This window comes from Vigna umbellata, chromosome 4, assembly GCF_029865625.1.
Source record: "Vigna umbellata cultivar VRB3 chromosome 4, Vumbellata_1.0, whole genome shotgun sequence".
NCBI lineage: Eukaryota > Viridiplantae > Streptophyta > Magnoliopsida > Fabales > Fabaceae > Vigna > Vigna umbellata.
This window is the reverse complement of record NC_142168.1, coordinates 50,211,479-50,232,081: the sequence shown is the minus strand read 5'-3', so window position 1 is coordinate 50,232,081 and position 20,603 is coordinate 50,211,479. Positions and strand designations below refer to the sequence as shown.

The following is a 20,603-nucleotide window of genomic DNA, read 5'->3' as shown; positions in this document are numbered from 1 at the left end:
GATAAAATATTATAACTATTATTAAAATATTAAAATTAAAATATTAAAATTTGTTATAATTGAGTAGGTGAAGAGCAATCTCATCAATATATATTTTATTGTTTTAATTGATTATAAATAGAAATAATTTACTAAAAGTACTCTTATTTGTAAGTTATACAGGTTTACAATGCAAAAAAAAAAGTACCGTAAGACTTGTGAAAAATATTTATACGAGATAAATAAAAAGAATAGTTTTAGTATTATTATTATATTAGTAATATTTTTATGAGTTAAAACATGAAGAATAAATTTAAATATTATAAAAATGGTATAAACAAAAGAAATGTAGTATATGTGATAGGGATTTACTCAAAATATTATTTTCACTACCAAGCTGTTTGATTCTTGGTGAAGGGATTTACTCAAAATATTATTTTCACTACCAAGCTGTTTGCTGCCAAGCTTCTCGGAACCAAACTATATGGAATCACTGGGTGGACTAGGCTCTTTTGTTAAGTTGTCGAGCTTCTGCGCACACATATTCAAATCAAGAAAATATTAGAAAAAGGGTAAGAGGATCTAACTCTATTCTTTTTACATGATAATAATATGTTTTGGATGAAGAGATAGATTATATGAGCTTGTTGGATTTTTTTTAGAGCAATACTATTTATAAATTTTCTTCAATGAATAGTAGATTATGTTGTGTATGCTTGACTATTAAAATGTTTTAATAACTAGAAATGAATGTTCTACCATAGATAAACCCTGGCTGGAATGTTTCCGTCACTGGCTGGGCTACTCCCTTTGTTGGTCGATTTAGCCAAGTTGTCTAGCCGATCTGGTTGAGTTACTTGTTACAAAGCTCGGCTACCTTATGTTTGAACCCGAATGAGTTTTTTAAACTTACTATAACATGGTTGAGTTGTTTAAGATTGTGATCGACCTAATTCTAAGCCTAATTGAGTTGTTCAAGTGTCTGACCGACTTGTTTTCCATTTTGGCCGAGTTGTTTGTTCAAAAACTTGGTCGACCTCCATATGAATTTGGTTGAGTCATTTTGGAACTCGACTATCCTGTTTTTTAGCATGATTGAGTTATCCCAGACCTTGACCGACTTATTTTAGACCATGATTGACCTATAGACCTCATGGATTTTTGGATGAACTCGTTCGACCTGTTTCAATCACTGGTCGAGTTGCTCAGATCCTTCCTTTGGTCGACCTGATCGAGCTATTTATTCTAAAGCTCAGTCAACCTATGGTTGAACCTAGCTGAGTTGTTCTAAAACTCGTCCAACCTATTTTTGAGCCTGGCGAAGTTGTTCCAAACCTCGATTGACTTATTTGCAAACCTGGCCGTTTTGTCCAAGTTTTCCAAGTCCCTAGTCGACCTGTTGAAGACCTTGACCGACCTCTTTGAGACCCTGGCTAAGTTTTGGCCGAGCTGACTAAGCTATGATAGGCCATGATCAGGCTATGACATGCAATGACCAAGCTGTGTCGTGTTGGATTGTATATTAATCATTTTGGGTGAAATCATGGGTGATTGTATTACTCATTTGTATGCATAGTTACATAACTGATTTGACTATTGTTTTGAGTTAAAATATGAAAATGAATTTGGGATGAATGTGTATGATATGATTTTATATTGCATAATGAATTGGTTGATAAATATGGATATGGTATGAGTTTGGCCAAGAATCTCGTGGAGAGACTTTATGGTGGTATTGCATTATTGTATGCATTGATATAGGAGTCTTGACATTGGAAGTTATATGTGCATTAATAATTTGATGCCTGTTTTATATTACGTTTTGTATGTTAACTCACCCTTACTTATTTGTGTTTGTACAATGATCGTATAACATGTGTGTTATATGTGAGCAAATGAGGAAGTGACAACTTATCTAGTGCAAGGTGAGGGAGATGTAGCGAAATAATGACGAAAAATTTAGTCATGCATAAGTTTTAGTTAAAATAAAATGTGCATTTCCTTAAGATTGTGAGACCTTTGTACTTAATACAATTATATTTTGAATAACTATAAAATAAATCAATTATATTACTAACGATAATTCTTTGTGTGATCAGAGTTATGCCTAGACCACCTACCTCTCCAATCGCGGATATGCCTAAGTTGGCAAGGGCAATAGAGTCTATAACATCAACCTTTCAATAGTATAGCGTTACAATGATGCAATAAGACTAGATGGCCCTACAACAAATAGAAGCATCTTGAATAAGTTTTGAAGCCACTCAACAACAACACATGGAGGCTTTAAGACAACTAGGTGAAAACAGGACGTTTCTAGTCCATCTCAAACTCCATCCTATAAAGCTTAGGAGTGGACATTAGAGAACTTCTTACAACATCACCTAACAAATTTTGAGCTAAGTACGAGTTCGGACGGAGCTGATCAATGGATGAGAAACATGGAAAAGATTTTTTATGCCAAGAGGTGTCCACTCGGGAATAGATTAGCTTACTTAGAGTATCAACTGTCTGAAAAAGCACTATAGTGGCGGGATAGTATAAAGCTCATGCTAGAAGAAGATGGGGAAGCCATAACATGGGAATTGTTCAAGAAGAAGTTTTATGCTGAATACTTCCCGGATGGTGTGAGATATGCAAAAGAAATGGAATTTTTGCAACTGGTGCAAGGAGATAAGTCAGTGGTCGAGTACGATGATAAATTTAAGAATCTAGGACGGTTCTACACCTTACCCATCAATGGAAGGACACTTTGCTAGATATTGTCCATTTAACATAAAGGAGGTAGTCCAACCTCAACAAGTGCCTCAAGTAAAGAGAAATGGTGAGCAACACCCAGTTACCATAAGAGTCTATGTCATGACATGGGCCGAAGTTGCTAGGATAGATACCTATAATTAGATGTTGTATGATAGCTAATAAGAAATTGAGTGTTTTGTTTAATTTTTTAGTGACACACTCCTTTGTCTAAGAAACTCTTATAAAAGAGTTGAATTTATTAATGAGAGAATTGTAGTACGATCTTATGATATACTCTAGCCTCTAGTCTAATTTAAAAGTTGAGGATGTGTCATCGATGTCCAATAGTTGTAGAAGAATATAATATTAAAGTAAACCTCATATGCTCACTCCTACAAGACTTAGACATAATCTTATGATTGGATTAGTTATCTGACAATTGTATATCCTTATAGATTGTAGTAAAAAAAAGTTGATATTTCCCAACTTTGTTGTCCCAACAAGTATGGTAGAAAGCCAAAGAAGAATGTAAATGTTTCATAGTCTTAACTCATTTAAAAGTCGAAAAAGATGAACAAAATGTTGATATCACCGGTTAAGCTTGACAAAATTGTTTCAATCATTGCTTGAGTTATTCCCTTTTGATGGTCGACCTAGTTAAATTATCTACCCGTGGCTATTGTTACAAAGCTCGACTACCTTATATTTGAACCCAATCGAGTTGTTTTGGAACTCAACCAATCTGTGAGCATGGTTAAGTTATTTAAGACCTTAACCAATCTAATTCTAAACCTAATCGAACAGTTCCACAAAATATTGATTAAAAAATATATTATGAGAAAACTCATAATGTTACCAGTACAGGAATATATAATATCTCAATAAATTGATTGTAAAACCGTTTGAAAAGTTAATACTATGTGAAATTAAAAATATTTAAATAATTAGTTATTTATTGTTATAGTAAAAGTCAAATAAATTAATATTTTTATATTAAACCAATTATTGACCATTAAATAAAATATGTACCAAATATATAACACACCTAATATATTTTATAATTTAAATTTTCTTGTCGACTTTTATTGTGTTGTTCCTTGGTAGCATTTTGTATTGATTTCTAAAATATAAAAATGAAAATGGTCACTCATAACACGTATGTATAAAAAATTAATACCAAATAGTATGAACCAGAATCTTATAACACACTAAAATATGTATAAAAAACAATACCAAATAGTACGTGTAAGGCCATAAAAATATATGGCAGTTGAGCCTTATGTTGAAGTAGCCAGACCCATAACACTAAGGGCACTATGACCTTAGGAGAGACTTTTCATATCTGAGTTCATTATCTCAGCTTCCCATTCTCTCTCTAAAAAGCTTGGTCCTCCATTTCTCTTTGCCTTCTCTCTACCTTTCCCTCACGTTTAGTGGTTGCATGTTGGTTTAGGTGGTGTTGAAGTGACCGCGGCGTAGAGACCTTCGCAACCATCCAAATAGATTTTCATTCTTCAGCGGGTAAGTAGCTCTTCACTGTTCCCCGCTGTTTGGGACCTAGGGCAAGTGGCATATGCCTAGTGTACCCTTCTTTATGTTTTCCTCCGTTCATTCTAGCTCTAAGAGCTGTTCTTGGTCACCGCATTGCGGGTTGTAGGATGTTGTCTAGATTATTCGCGTGTGGGGTACTGGAGCTGCGGGTCTTTGAGCTGAGCAAAGAAGTTTCAAGGCAAGGGGAGCTGAATGTTTCTTTAATTGGTTGCATGAACTGTATGTTGAGTGTTGTGCTGCTGGACTGTTGATATTGTGTTTTGATTTGGAAAGATTTAGTTGCATGTGTTGGGTTGAATGACTGTGAAACTGGATTGTAATGTATGTAAACTGTTTTGAGATGTACTTAAATTCTATAATGTCTATGTTGATGCGTTTGGGCTGAGAGACATGTTGTAACAGTGAATGGATGGAAAAATTGGTATTCTATAAGGGTTTTGGGTCACTTGAGAGGAAGTGAGGTAGTAATTTTGGGAAGTAGGGGTTCTGGGCACAATTGGGCTTGGGGACATCTTAGGCAAGTCATTTGTGATCTGTTAGGATCATAAAACTGGACTAGAACATGTTAGAAGTGGTAAAAATCAAAATTGGGTCCTTAAGTTGTGGAAATTGATGTTCAAAAGACAAAACTTGATCTTAATCACTTTAGAATGGTAGTAGGATTGTTCAGAACCATTTAGATGAGTTTAGTCAAGTATAAAACAAGAACTAAGGGTGTTAGAAGTTAGTAAAAATGGTTAGGAATAATTGGGTTAGGTGTTGTTCATAATTCTACAGAAATTCTGCAGAATTATGCAGTTTCGCAACTGATAACCGTTCGGTCTTAGCGTTCGATCGTAATAGCGTTCGGTCTGAGCGTTAGGTCCAAGGTGGAGTTCGGCCTTAGTGCTCTGTTTTGTTGAGCGTTCGATCTTAGCCTCTGTCTAAGCATTTGGTCTGAGGTGGAGTTCGACCTTAGTGATCTGCCTTGTTGAGCGTTCGGTCTTAGCGTCTGTCTTAGCATTCGGTCTGAGGTGGAGTTCGGCCTTAGTGATCTGCCTTATTGAGCGTTCGGTCTTAGCGTCTGTCTTAGCGTTCGGTCTGAGGTGGAGTTCCGCCTTAGTGATCTGCCTTATTGAGCGTTCGGTCCTAGCGTTTGGTCTTAAGTGGAGTTCGACCTTAGTGCTCTGTCTTATTGAGCGTTCGGTCTTAGTGGATGGTCTCAGGTAGCGTTCGGTCTCTTAAAGAGAGTTTGGTCTCTTAAGTAGCGTACGGTCTTAGTGGGTGGTCTTGGTAGCGTTCGGTCTTAATGGATGGTCTCTTAAGTAGCGTTTGGTCTCAGGTAACGTTCGGTCTCTTAAAGAGAGTTTGGTCTCTTAAGTAGCGTACGATCTTAGTGGGTGGTCTTGGTAGTGTTCGGTCTTAGTGGATGGTCTCTTAAGTAGCGTTCGGTCTAAGGTAGCGTTCGGTCTCTCTTAGTGAGTGGTCCTTAATAGTGTTTGGTCACTCCTCAGTCTTACCATTTATGGGCCGTTCGGTCCTGTCCTTTGGGAAATGAGATACCGTTCGGTCTCCACCATTCACAGGGTGTTCGATCTTGCCCATTATGGGTTGCTATTTTTTCTATTCGGCCTATATTCCTATTTATTCCAGTATGTTATGTTACTTAATTGTTCTAGTTGCTTTAAAGGTTTATGTATGCATGAACATGTTGGTGTTAAAGTGGAAAGTATTAGTATTGGACGTAATTCCATGATCCTCAAGGGGGATACATGGTGGTGCCTTTTCAGTGTATTTAGAATGATTTGCATGGTAGCTCAGTCTTGGGGGTTTTCCTGACGCTCCAATGGTCCTTCATTCTCAAGTAGAGAGGATTGAACCATGTGGTGAGGAGTAGCAGGAGGTCCTAGTCTTAGGTGCTTCCAGTATGGCCCAAGGTGAGTGATAACGGATTAACCTCGTGGGTGTGGTAGGGTGAAACCCATTGGCAATGGCTTTGCAAAACAGTAGAAGCCACCATGAGTGCATAACTCGCCATAGCTCGACAATCATTATAACTCCGGACGAGTCAAGTTTAAGTGCAACAAGTCATGTTTGTATAGTATAGTATATTCGCCCTTACTTGCATGTTGCCTATGATTGTTATAACATGATTTTTATATCTAGCTCACCCTTGCTTGTGTGTTTGTGTTTGCTTGGGTATGCTTTCTTTTGCAATGATCATCCACTTGGATGTGAGCAGAGATGGATGAGGTGCCTCTGGAGCAGGCTTTAGAGGAAGGCGATGTTGCGGCTTAGTCTCCTTAAGACTCTCTTAGTATTTCTTGTATTTTGAATTACTATTTAGTTGTTAAGGATTTTCCCGGTGATCCCTATCCTTTTGAAACACTCTACTTGCGGTTAAGTTTTAAATTATGCCTCATTTTGGGATGACTGTAAGCTTAACTACTTTGTTTACAATCTACTCTAACTGTTCTCTTTTATTTAAATGTGGACTTACTATGTTATATGCTTCTATATAATCTGGGATGTTACAGTACGAACCAAAATCTTATGAAATTTACGCATAAACTTATAATGTACACCTATTAAAAATTATGAAAAATCATTTCTCCAAACCATTTACACAATTCAATATTTAATACAAATAATTATGTATTCAATCTCAAATGAAAATTATGATTCACCCAGTATTTATATCTAAAATTATAATTTAAATAACTAATTAATTAACTTTACAATATTTCCTATGAATTTTTACAATAAGAAAAACTAAAATGTATATTACAACTAGTTAAATTAGTTTTAAGACTTTAAAATTAAAAATTTTGAGCAAAGCGTAAAACCTAAATCATAAAACTCATGTTCAACACAAATAAAGTAACATTCATGCATAGTGATACGTTGTCGTTGAAATTATCAAATTAATACTACTTTTCAAGGCAACTTTAGTATTGCCAAATTAGTAGTCAAGAAAGTAAATAGGGTTAAGTAACCCTGAGTCGTCTTCCAATAAATACAGAATTATTTTTCAATATTTGACTCTTATGGATGCTATGCAATGCTCAAGAATAAAAGTGAGAAAGTATGTTAATGAAATTAATGTTTAAAGAACAAAGAGGAAATTTATAAACAATTATGATGAAATAGGCTAATTCCACTACTTTTCCAAGATAGAGTCATCATCGATTATCTACATATCATTGTTCAATTGATTATTGTTCAAGTTTCAAATTAATTAAAGTACATTCTTAATTAATTTGAGGGCGATCATGCAGTTAACCAAAGTAGATTCTCAATAAAATGCAAGACCTTTCTAGATTATTCACAATGAATTCAACATTCTCAATCAAATTCTATTGTGTTTAATCATGTTTATTCTTAAATCTCCTAATCAAATTAAAAGCTAATTAATCAAAGTAAATTCTCAATTAATTATAGTTGAAATTATTACCACCAATCAAAGTACATTCTCAATTGATAGCAAAAACCCGTTTAATCATATGAAAGTTCCTAAATTTAATCAAAGTAGATTCTCAATCAAACCTAGAAACCCTTGAACTCATATGATTAATATGCATGTAGATTCAAACACTTTATAATGCAAAAATCATTGTTTTTAATATGATTGAGAGATGAAAGACATAGAAAGAGAGCAACTCAAATCAATAATCAAAAGAAACAATAGCCTTAATTCAACTTAACCTCATAATCCATAATGAAATTATAGTGGAATAGTCCTAAAAGCTTAGCCCTCCATGAATGGAGTAAAACACATGATGAAATAAAAGTGAGAGGAGTGTTGGATGCTTACTTCTAGTGGAGAAGTCTGAGAATGAATGAGTTATGCCTTCCCTAGGTCTCTTTATATAGGCTTTGATTGGGTTTGGGCTCTGAATCTTTTGTTGATAAGATATTTTATCTTATATATAATATCTTTCAAATATTCAACAGATTTAATAAGTTTTTGAGAATATTTGATAATATCTTTTCTAGATTCAAAATGATTTGGGAAATATTATCTTTAAGATATATTTTCTCCAAATTATCTTTTAAAATAAACTTGTCCAAAATTACATTTCAACCCTTTTTATTTTATTTAAAATTACACAGAAGTCCAAAATTTTCCTCTAATTGCACTTTAGCCCTTTCTTTCTTTTCAAAATTTCATAAGTTGCCAGATTGTTTCGCGTGTAGGGTCAAGTAACTTCTACAAACAACTTCACAATTTCCTTCCAAAGTTGTTCGACTAACTGTGTCTTCACCTTTGCTCCAACCGACCGGGGGGTACCTGCCAAAGGTACTCCGATGCTTAAGTTAGTAAACAATTCATACGGGGGTTAGAGTTATAGCCTTAAATGCACAATAAATGTGATCACCTAGCTCTTATATTTGACCTCTATTTATAGTTTTTCAGGTGAGAATGTTTTTGAGATAGGTCGTTCGACCTCTACTCATAGCAGGTCGGACGGGTCTTTGAGTTTCTTTTGGCTTCTTCTTGAGTATTTGCTAGGTTGGGCCATTCGTCTCTCTCTTGGCATGTAAGGACGTCCAACTATATGGTACACAGAGTAATAACCACATACAAATACCTGAATTTCCTTTAAATTTGAACAATGAACTCTATTATTTCATATTAAGATTGAGAAAAAATGGATAAGAATAAAAGGGTCACATAGTTAGACGAGATTGTTTCATCATAATGATATTTATACACATAAGTAAAAAAATCACACAAAATCCACACCAATCGAGTTAACAAAATAATCCATTCAAATTTATATGATTTTAAACACCATTATTATATATTTTAACCTTTTAAAATCTCTTTCAAATATCACTAAATTTTGTTACATTCTTAAAGGAAATTTGTCAGTCTTGATTAAATACTCCAAATTTAATGAATAACATACTTTGGTAAGTGGTAATGATCTCCCTTTGCTCAAAGTTAGCAACAAATTTATAGAAATCTATATAACCTATGTTTGTACCCTCCTTTAGGGAGCCTAAATATTTCTTTTTCCCTTTGAAAACGGTGTCTAACTAGTAAAGCCATCCTCTGAAGTACAATCACTTTATAAGTAATAAGAAGATCAATCGGTCAGCAAAAGTTATTATATAGTCTATGTTAAGAATTTATATATGAGTTTGAGATTCACATTAAAAATAGGCTTAATTACTTACTTAGTCCCTAGATTGGGAGGTTTTTTTTCTGTTTAGTACCGCTTTAAAAATGCATGTATTGCGTCCACATGTGGTATAATTTGCACCAATCAAGTCCCTTCCGTTAAATTGGCAGAAACGGAGTTAACTCCGTACTGACATAGCGAAAGAATCTGCATTTTTTCTTATCTCTCCTATGCTCTTCTTGCAACGCCCAACTTTTTCTCTTAACTAAATCTCATCAATTTGGATTCTTTACATTAGTAAATCCATAATCTCTAACAAATTTCATTAATATATATATATATATATATATATATATATATATATATATATATATATATATAACACTGCTAGAGAAACTTTTGTACTATAATTTTGGGAAAAGAAAAACAATCATTCACATCAGTACTCACCTATTAAAAATGTTTTTGTTCTTCATCACTTAATATGTTCAAGTAAAGTTGTCAAAACTGGTAAGCAGGTTCGACCCGACCCGGTCCACCACGGGTCTTAGTCACTTAGTGAGCAACCCAACCCGGCTCACTTATTTGCGAGCTGCAAAATTCGAACCCGACTCGACCTATCATGGGTTGGCTCACTTCCATTTAATTATAAGTTTTTTTTAAATAAAAAATTATAATTTTTTTAATTCAAATCTAAATAAACGTCACTCTAAAATGATGTTAAACTCTAAAGACAATTCAAAATAAAAAGAGTATCATACAATCCAAACGTAATCCAAAAACATGTACAAAAGATCAACAAATAAGTTTTTATATTGATAATTTTTGTATCACTTGTTCATTTATAATACTAGAGTCTGGAATACATAAATCTATAATATTTTTCTCTCTTGAAACATCTTTCTAATCACCATCTACAATATAATAAAAAAAATGCTAACTAATAATATTGAAATACAAAATAATAAATAATTAAATTAAATTAGGTGGGTTGGTGAGCCAACTCGACTCACCACGGGTTCAACCCAGTGAGCCGAGTTCTAAGTGAGCCGAGTTCTAAATGAACTGGGTTGAAAACTAGCCCGCATAAAAAAATTACATTTTTTTCAAACCCAACCCAGCTCAAACCCGTGGTGAGCCAGGTTGACCCACATGTTACAACTCATTTTGACAACACTATGTTCAAGAGGAATAGTCATTCAAAATAGTATGCAAAGTTTATATTTTAATTACAAAATCTTAACTCTTAATTAGTGGCTTTTCATACCTACATTTCTAACCAATTATATTTCTTTCTTTCAAGACGCATACTTAAATTATAATTTTATAAAAGTATATTAATTTTAATTGAAACTCTATTAAAAAAATTGTTATAAGTCATATTTTTTATACTTTTAATTAAATATTTGTCACAATTTTCTTATGTTATAATTACTTATTTAATTTTAAATAAAAAATTAAAAAACTTGGTTAAATTTTAATTCTTTCTTGAATTTAAATACTCTTAATTAAATTTTTTTAAAAATTTCTATTAAGTATTTAAAATGTCTACATTTTGTTTAACTGAGTCGTTATCATTTATTGAGATGGAGTAACTAATTAATTTTACACTCTTAAATATAATGCTTTGAACTTAGAAAATTAAATAATAACGTTTTAGAATTTTATAAATACATAAAACAATGGCTATTTAATAATTAGTATTTTATAACTTTTATTATATTATATTTAAAATTATTAAATCAAATGATAATGTAATTTCAATTAATGATAAAAGTTGAATTAAAAACTTTAAACTTGATTAAATTATTATTGTTTTATATTTTCTATGCATGTATATAAACGTTCACAATACAAAACAATCATTTTATTATAAAGTAATTATAATCTGAATTAACAATGAAATCACACAGCAAAAATACAATTGAAACATATTAAAAATTTGATTACTAGATCAAATCAGATTTTTAATTGAAACTTATTATCAAACTTAAAATCATCACTTAAATAATAACTAATTTCTGTCATGCAACATTGAGAAGAATAAAGAAGGGAGAGAAAAAGATAGCATAACAGAGAGAAAAAAAAAGTACTTAGCACGGACTGTCAATTTTACTGAAAGAATTTAATTGGTGAAAATTATATATGCATGTTTAAAAGCAGATACTAACCGAGTAAGCAAATGAACCTTAAAAAATAACAAAGTTAAAAATATATTAAAAAATTGGAAAAAATATCATAATTTCTTATACGAGTTCACCAGTGACTTACCAACCTCAAAAGATTCATCGATAATAGCCAAAATCATATTTCACAAAAACCATGTATTCGCCACCGAGAAAGTTTTGTCGACTGCATGTAATCACCATTGATTTTGTACAAGAACTTAGTAGAGGAAAATAAGCAATTAACCAAATGTAGAATATGAAATATGCAATGTATCATCATCATACACAAATTTCAGACTCTGGCTAATTTAGCCATGTCCGTACGTGCTTAACATTATCATAGTTGTTTCTTTTGTAGATTTCTTTATCATTTTGTTCTTAATGTGTAGAAGAGCCTTGACTGGAAGGAATTAAAGCATTACATACAAACAAGGAAAACCTATCCCAAGTGAAATTTTACGTGCTCACTCAAGCTTCAATAATGTCTAATTGAAGATACATTAATATATTCCCCTGCTTTAGGAAAGTACAGTATATTATGAAAACGTACATCATTTACAAATATGACTGTAAGAGGAAACTAGTACCTAAGAAATACGTGTGTGGTTACTGTACCAATGAAGTTAAAGACCATTTAGAATCTCTAAGGTTCATGAAATTAACCTATATAACAACTTCAAATCAGTCTACATGAAAACCAAACAAGTAAGATAGAACCTATCATCCTGCAGTTGCTTCCAGTAAAATGATCATCTCACAGAATCATAATGTCCTACTTCTTATTTTGAGTTTTCTGGTTATCTCCAAGAGCCAAGGCAACGTTCATTATTATGATTTTGTTGTATGTTTCCAAATTCCATCACATAAAGTGTTTTGTAGTGATTAAATATCGTTCTTACCTTCTAAGAAGGGGAGAATTTTTCTTATCAAATTGACTTAGAATCTTTATAACATAGAGATAGTCTCTTAGTTTTCTTATGCATCACACATCATTATCATCTTCAATGTACTAACAAAAGTGATAACAGAAGATTTTCTCATTACTCAAACTCACACCTACTAAAGTGGCCTTTGTGTTTGGTTTTTGAAGTGAAGAAAAGGGGATAAGTGATAAGGGTGTGATATTTTTAATTTGGGTGGTTTGTTGCAGCTGAAGGAAAAGAATTTCACGAGATTGTGCAGCACAAAAAGCATACTGACAGTAAATGATAGTTTTCCAGGACCAACCATTCGTGTTCACAAAGGAGATACAGCTTTTGTCACTGTCCATAATCAAGGAAGATATGGGGTCACTATTCACTGGTTAAATCTCCCATTTTGCCTCTCTTTTTATCATTTTGCTTCCTCCTGTTCATGTTTGTGCACAACCCAACCACATGCATTAGTTATAGCATAAATTTTCATTGACACAGCCAAATTATGTTCAGCACAAGTGATATGTAGTTAAGCTCCTTGACCATGTTTTCAGGGATTCAATTCCTGATCATATGCATAGAAAATAATTTATAAGGACACCCAAATGATTTCTACAGCGAAGGAATTAGTCTTTAGCATAAACCAAGAAAAAAATTGTTCCTCTCTTTTCTTTCCTCATATAGAGAATAAATGCTTTTGATTTTTTATATACTAATCAGTAACAAAACAGATACTATGGCTTAACTTGAGGTGTGTGAATTGAATTTGATTAATAACTACATGCCTCCAAAAGTAGGAAAAGGTGAAAAAGTTGGAACCTTTTTTACAGGCATGGTGTGAGGGAACCAAGGGATCCTTGGTCAGATGGACCTGAGAACATAACACAGTGCCCTATCCCACCAGGAACAAGTTTCACTCAGAAGGTGGCCTTTACATTGGAAGAAGGAACTCTTTGGTGGCATGCACACAGTAGTTGGACACGTGCCACTGTCCATGGTGCCATTGTCATTTTACCAGCAAATGGAACATATCCTTTCCCTGAACCTTGTGGACAAAACATTCTTATCATTGGTTGGTAACTGTCCATGGAAATTCCATTCAAATCCTGTATTTATTCAAGCACACACACACAACCTCTTGATTATGCTTGTTGGTGATCTTTCAGGTGAGTGGTACAAGGGAGATGTGATGCAAATTGTAAATGAGGCCAGGGCAACTGGTGCAGAGCCCAATGCATCAGATGCTTACACAATCAATGGCAAACCTGGTGACTTCTACAATTGCTCAAAAGGTATATTAATGTCTTGAAAATCTATCCTAAAAGCTTAAGCTATTAACTGTAGATACATGAATGATATTTCAATATCCCTTACACAAAATCCCATTTTGGACTTGAAACATAGAGAATGCACAAACCCACATGGAAAAAAGGTTTGTTGGAAACATTACTGAGAAGAATAAGATTGTATTGTTAAAAGGGATGAGACTTCTGTGCTCTGACAAAATTTTGATTTTTAACCAAGTCTAATGCCACTGCATGATTCATGTAACTTCAACTAGGTAGTGGGATGAGACTTTTGTGCTCTGAAAAAATTTTGGCATGTTACTAACACCATGTTAATAAGAATAGATACAAAAATTTTTTGAATACCCATATAGATTCGTGTCCCCATGTCTTACCTGGAAACTATAAGTGTCGAAGTGTTTGTATCCGTGTTAGTGTCCAGTGTTTGTATGAGTGTCTGTGCTACATATCTTAGAGATGCACCTGTATTATAGATTGTAAAACTGCAAGTAATTCTTGTCTTTGGTATCGTGTTTCACCACTTTGTTCATCAACATTGCTTTGTTTTGCAGAGAACACTCGTCGCTTTTTAGTTGATCATGGAAAGACATATCTTTTCCGAATAATAAATGCAGCAATGAACGAAGAGATGTTCTTTGGGGTTGCTAATCATAGCCTTATACTTGTAGGCATTGATGGTTCCTACACAAAGCCCTTAAACACCAGTTTCATCATGATAACCCCAGGACAAACAATGGATGTGTTGGTCTCAGCAAACCAGCCAAAGGGTCTCTATTACATTGCTGCTAGTCCTTTCTATGATGGCGTCGATATATATGACAATTCCCCAACAACAGCTATTCTTGAGTACAGTGAGAATTTTAAACCATCACCATCATCCATCCCCATGCCTGTGCTTCCTGCAGTGAATGATTCAGGAACAGTATTCAATTTTACGAAGAGCTTGAGGGGTTTGGCAAGCCAAGATCACCCTGCTAATGTGCCAATAAATGTGACAAGAAGAATTTATATGACAGTATCCATGAATGAACTCCCTTGTCAAAACCCAAATGGAAGTTGTTTAGGACCTAATGGAAAAAGATTAGCTTCAAGCTTAAACAATATAAGTTTTCAGATCCCACAGATTGATATTCTAGAGGCATACTACTGGTATATGTTTTTATTTCATTTACAATCCCCCTATTTTATGTAAAATATTAAGACTCAGCCAGGAATTGCTCTTTAATATTATAACTAAGTAACATTTATAAATTGTATGCATTGGTAGGAACATATCAGGAGTTTTCAGTGAAGACTTTCCGGATCAACCACCTTTCTTTTACAACTTCACAGGAGATACAGGAAGCAATACATCGATCCCAAGCACAGGAACAAGGGTGCTAATTTTTGACTATAATGAGGTTGTTGAACTTGTGTGGCAGGGAACCAGTGTTATCACTGCAGAGAATCATGCCATGCACCTTCATGGTTTTAGCTTCTTTGTTGGGTGTGGGAACAGGAAATTTCAACAACGTGACAGATCCAAAATCTTACAATTTAATTGATCCACCAGAAGTTAATACCATTGGTCTTCCTAAGAATGGCTGGCTTGCAATGAGATTTGTTGCTAATAATCCTGGTAGTTTTTTCTCGCATGCTACACATACTCACAGATAGTGAAATTAGCATTTAGTTTGAAACAACAATATATGAAATAACACTCAATTAATTTGCTTTTGCAGGTGTTTGGTACATGCACTGTCATCTTGAGAGGCACACTAGCTGGGGTATGGATACTGTGCTCATAGTAAGAGATGGAGGTACCATGCAAACTAGTATGGTTCCACCTCCTAAATACATGCCACCTTGTTCTTAATGAAAAGGATGTAAATCTCATATCACCGTATGAATTTATTGAATGGCGTGGATTACAGACCAGAGAAACATATATACCATGATGTTTAACTTTAAGCTCATTTAAAGTAAAGTCAAACTTTGTAGAAATGTTTCTGTCAATGATGTTTTTTCTCTTTTCCATTTGCTAGCATGTCTTGTGAACAGTTATAATTGGGAAACTTTGTTAACCCAATTAATGGTTTGTTCTTTATTTTTAATTTATCTACTTAGTATCACATCATATATAAAACCTTATAAAACCATCACAGTCAAGTGAAGTCAACTCTAGTTACCAGATTGTGATTTTGTACTCTATTGGAATAATACATACCCAGTCCAGTGCATTTAATGAACCTTTCTTTAACTTAGAGGTATTGATTTATTGACATCTTTTGATGACATGTGAGATGCTTTATGTAGACATGTTGCAAACTGTTGAATTATTGGTCCAACAAGAGACAAATACATTCTTATCATGATGGAGCAAATCATCTTACACAAATGACAAAGAACTGCATGCTAAAATAACGGATGTTCTAAAAGACATACAAATTCAGAATGCAGAAGCTAACAATTTTTACCAAAACTTAAATTTACAACCTTGTCAAGTTGATTATTCTAAGCAGAATCAGCATAGCATACTTTGGCTGTGGCACAAAACTTCTATGAGCACTTCCTTTCCCATTAATTTAATGCAGCACGGCGATGAACCAATTCATTCACAAATTCTGCAGTATTTTTATCGGAACTTCCTCCCTCATCAACACTACTCTTGGCCAGATTCTTCCACTTGATGGAATTTTTCTTTATTTCATTTCCTTTTTCAGTCTCCAATATTTCTTTTATGCAATGTGTGATAGTTTCTTTTCTAACTATATCTTTCTCATCAGCAACAGCTTTGACTCCAATTTTCCACACATCTTTAATAAGTTTTGCATTTGTGATCTGATCAGTCCACAGTGGCATTGCAATCACTGGAACTCCTAAGCTCAAAGCTTCCAATGTGGAGTTCCAACCACAGTGTGTGATAAAACACCCCAAAGCCTCATGTGTCAAGACTTGCAGTTGGGGACACCAATTGACTATTAAACCTTTCTCTGCTGTGTCAAGAAATCCCTTTGGAAGCTGTCCTTGATCAGAGTCTCTAATCACCCATATGAAATAACTTCCACTATCTCTTAAACCACAAGCTAGTTCCTCAGCTTGCTCCACATTCGGCCCTGCGAAGCTCCCAAAAGAAACATACACAACTGACCCTTTTGGTTTATCATCAAGCCATTTCATGCAAGCTTCTGACTTTGGAACATACATTTCAATACCATAATTCTCGTCATCTTGGAGTCTTTTGTCCAAGTACATAGATGGCAAGGTTGGTCCTATTGTCTTTAATGGCCAAATCTTGCACAGCCAATCCACAACCTACAATGAATTTCATTTCAAAATCTAATCATCAATAACCAACTCAAAAAAACTAGGATAAAATGTGTTTTAGATCTCTCAATTTTGATAAAAATTAGCCTTACTTCATATGCTTCCAAATGTAAATATTTTGGCCCTCATCACTTGGTAGAGTTTGTCTCTCTTTCCAAAACATAAAGATCTTAAGAAGAGAAACAAAATCTACCAAATATAAAGAACATAGAGACCAAAATCATTGTTTTGAAAGTAGAGTCTAGAACCAACTTTGATAAAAACCTTAAAGAAACTTAAATAACATTTACCCAAATAACTACTACTGTCTATAAGTCATTTCATCAAACAAGAACAGATCAAATAAATGAACAGAATTTTCAGCTAGTGAACTCACTTACCTCTCGCTCCATATCATAAAATGTGTTTGCAAGAACCCAATCTGCTTTGTCAATATTGGAAAGTTGGTTCACAACAACATAAAAATAACCTGGATAGGTTCCATATCTGTTCAAGAATGATGGCAAGTCCTCAGCTTCAAGTTTTGGCAACCCTGGCAACAAATACTCTGTCTGTGTAAGAGGCAGTTCCAGCAACTTGTTATAAGTATGCAAGTATATGGTGTTTGTTGTGCAACTCTGAGTGAAGAAAGCAGCAGCAAGTAGCCCAAATTTCTTTGCAACATCAAGAGCCCAAAGCATGAAACCATCATAGATTACACAATCTGGAGGGTGGCTTGATCCTGCAAGCTTCTGAAGAAGCTCAGCGAGAGTTTGTGCTCCAACCCTGCAGAAGGTTTCAAGATAAACCTCAAGGCTCTCTGCTGCTGCAAGGCCTCCTTCATCGTAGCCATCTGATATGCTCTCAACTTCTATAGAAGTGAAATTTTTTCTGCTAACGACCTTCCAGTTGGACACAACAGTTACCAGTGTGACCTTCACTCCTCTCTGAATCAAACGTTTTGAAAACTCAAGCATAGGATTTATGTGTCCTTGTGCAGGATAAGGTAGAACAAGACAGTGAGCCACATAGTTTATCCTCTCCTCCATTTCTTGCTCCGAGGTTTGTGTTTTCCTTCACCACACTGTTGTGTCAATTGCTGTCTGCTTCAAATACTTAAATTCAGTGAGAAAGAGACAATAGCTGATTTAAAAAATGCTGCAATCAATGTTATTACAATTCAGTGCAAAGGGTTAGTTTCGGTCAATGTAATGAACAATATTCAAATGCACAATAAGAGAAAAATCTAGATTCAATCTTCAACTGTCTGATATTGGAGCGTTATAAGATTAGTTAGATTAGTTTAATTAGTTTGAAAGAAAAATTTAAAAAAAAATTGTGAATTCAACTCCCTCCCCCAGATAAAATAAAAAGTGGATATTTAAAAAAGTAGATGCAGAGAATAATACGTGTAGGACACTGCTGAATAAAAACGAAATCCTTGTGGAACACAACTCACGAATATAGACGTTAATTTCAATCACTTAGCCTATAACTAAAATGAAAATCAGAAAAAAGAAACTTTCTTACGTAAGATCTGAAAAATATATTCAAAGATGGAAAGAAATAATATTAGCATAAGACAAAAGAATAACATAGAATTCAAATTCTAATTTACTTCTTTAAAGGCTATTTCTTTTGACCACAACTAACCATAATGCTATTTCATGAGATTTTTTTGTTCTTCGTATTAAGGTTGGAGTTTGAATATATAAAAAAAAATCAAAATAAGTCTTTAATATAGCTTAAAACCAAAATAATCCCTAATTGTGAAATTAGTCTTTAAGAATATTATTTTAATAATGAAATAATTTCACAAAACTTAATAATACGACGTAATTGCATAACTTTTCAACAATCAGAGATAAATTTAAATATATTTTTCTTCCAAAGATTAAACTGATAGCTTGAACCAAATTAATTGTCTACCTTTTAAATAAAATCAAACATGAATAACTTAATCATGTATATCAATAAAAATGAGTTCATATAGTGATACTGAGGTTAAACTTTTATTATTGATTAAATATGTAATTTCGTAGACAACTTAACTTAATAATTAAATAAATATTAATTCTTATGTTAGTGATAGTCTATATTATTTTTGTGATTATTGTGTAGTGTTTTTATCTGTGTAGTGCGCATAATCTTATTATATTTTATTTGTGATAATTATTTTACCCACACACCATGCTAGTGTGAAATTTATATTTTTGATAACTTTTTTTACAACATATGTTAATTTGTGATTCGTCCGTTTCAAATAACTTTTTAAAAATAAATTCAAATAAACCAATAAAGCGGTAACATGTGTCTGTTATTAAAAAAAAAGTTGTTCACGTATCATTTATATTACATAAAATTACACTTAGATTATGTGCAGCTCAATTAGACCAATTTCTTGACTAAATTACCTTAGATTTACCTCTTTTAGTATATATAATATATTCTTTTGGTCTAAATTTAATTTAACCAATTTTAATTAGATCCTTTTCTCCGGTTATTTAGGAACCTTATGCCTAGTTGTTGCTCATTATTATAGATGAAAAGTTTGTTATCTGAAGTCGTATGTAGAATCAAACAGTGAGTGGCTGAGAAGGAACAATTTTGTGCAACCAATTGTTTAATTTTTCAAACCATCTTGGGTAAGAAAACGTGTGGAGGAGTTTCTCTGTTCTTTTAGGTAGGTGAGCTTCATTATATCACGTGCTAATTAGTTGTAATATGAAATCGTGTATATTTGTAGTTGAAATTTGGATAATGTTATTATGGTACGAAATGTTGGATGTTATGATAAGATATGCTTTATAAATCATTTTATAAAAAATATTACTGCAAAATAATTAATTTTTGCAGGTAATTAATTATTTTGGGCTTCTGAAACTTATCTGTGAGTTAAAGTTGTGTAGATAATGGATTGTTTTAGATATAATCGATTATTTTGACTGGAAAAATATATTATTCTTTAAGATAATGAATTATTTTTAGTAAAATAATAACTATCTTTAGTGAATTTAATACCTTACACATATTTAATTAATTATTTTCAAACATAATTTATTATAGTGGTATGTATACAAGTAGTCATGTCTTCACTTCAAATGAAATAAATTTATAACATTGATGAAATTATACATTTTATCATAAGACTTAGCAAAATCAACAAAGAGCAAGGACATTATATATATATATATATATATATATATATATATGGGTTTGCTAACGTACGTCTGTTTTTCATTTGGTATATTTTAGCAATGTGTACCAGGTTTTAGTAGACAAAAATACCCTTGTATATCAAGGATTCTAAGTTTTAAGGTTAAGGGTATTTTAATAATTTTCATTCTCAAAATTAAAAAAAAAAAAAGAAACCCCCAAACCCTTATTCACCTCTCTCATTCCTCTCAACTCTTTTGCTTTATTCCTACTGTATCCCCAATTGAAAAAATCAGAAACTGTAGCCCCAATTGAAAAAATCAGAAACACTTGTCATTAAACAATTTGCCTTTGTAAAGAGTTGAGTCATTGACATATTCACAAGATCTCTTCAAT

The 20,603-nt window shown here is 33.2% G+C and overlaps 1 protein-coding gene, 1 long non-coding RNA gene and 1 pseudogene across 2 annotated transcripts; 1 reads left to right on the top strand and 2 right to left on the bottom strand.

Moving 5' to 3' along the window:
• The first annotated feature begins 11,941 nt into the window (after positions 1–11,941).
• Positions 11,942–15,780, top strand: LOC124848168 (laccase-14-like; annotated as a pseudogene).
• Positions 13,105–14,358, bottom strand: LOC148200485 (uncharacterized). Its single transcript, XR_015785883.1, has 2 exons — positions 14,141–14,358; positions 13,105–13,565 (listed from the first exon to the last, which is right to left on the bottom strand). It is a non-coding gene; the product is annotated as an uncharacterized LOC148200485 (long non-coding RNA).
• A 301-nt stretch (positions 15,781–16,081) lies between the features above and the next one.
• Positions 16,082–18,370, bottom strand: LOC148200484 (UDP-glycosyltransferase 74G1-like). Its single transcript, XM_088112521.1, has 2 exons — positions 17,453–18,370; positions 16,082–17,060 (listed from the first exon to the last, which is right to left on the bottom strand). Exons 1-2 carry the CDS (start codon positions 18,098–18,100, stop codon positions 16,326–16,328), a joined length of 1,383 nt encoding a protein of 460 aa, XP_087968647.1. The 5' UTR covers positions 18,101–18,370; the 3' UTR covers positions 16,082–16,325.
• Positions 18,371–20,603: the final 2,233 nt, after the last annotated feature.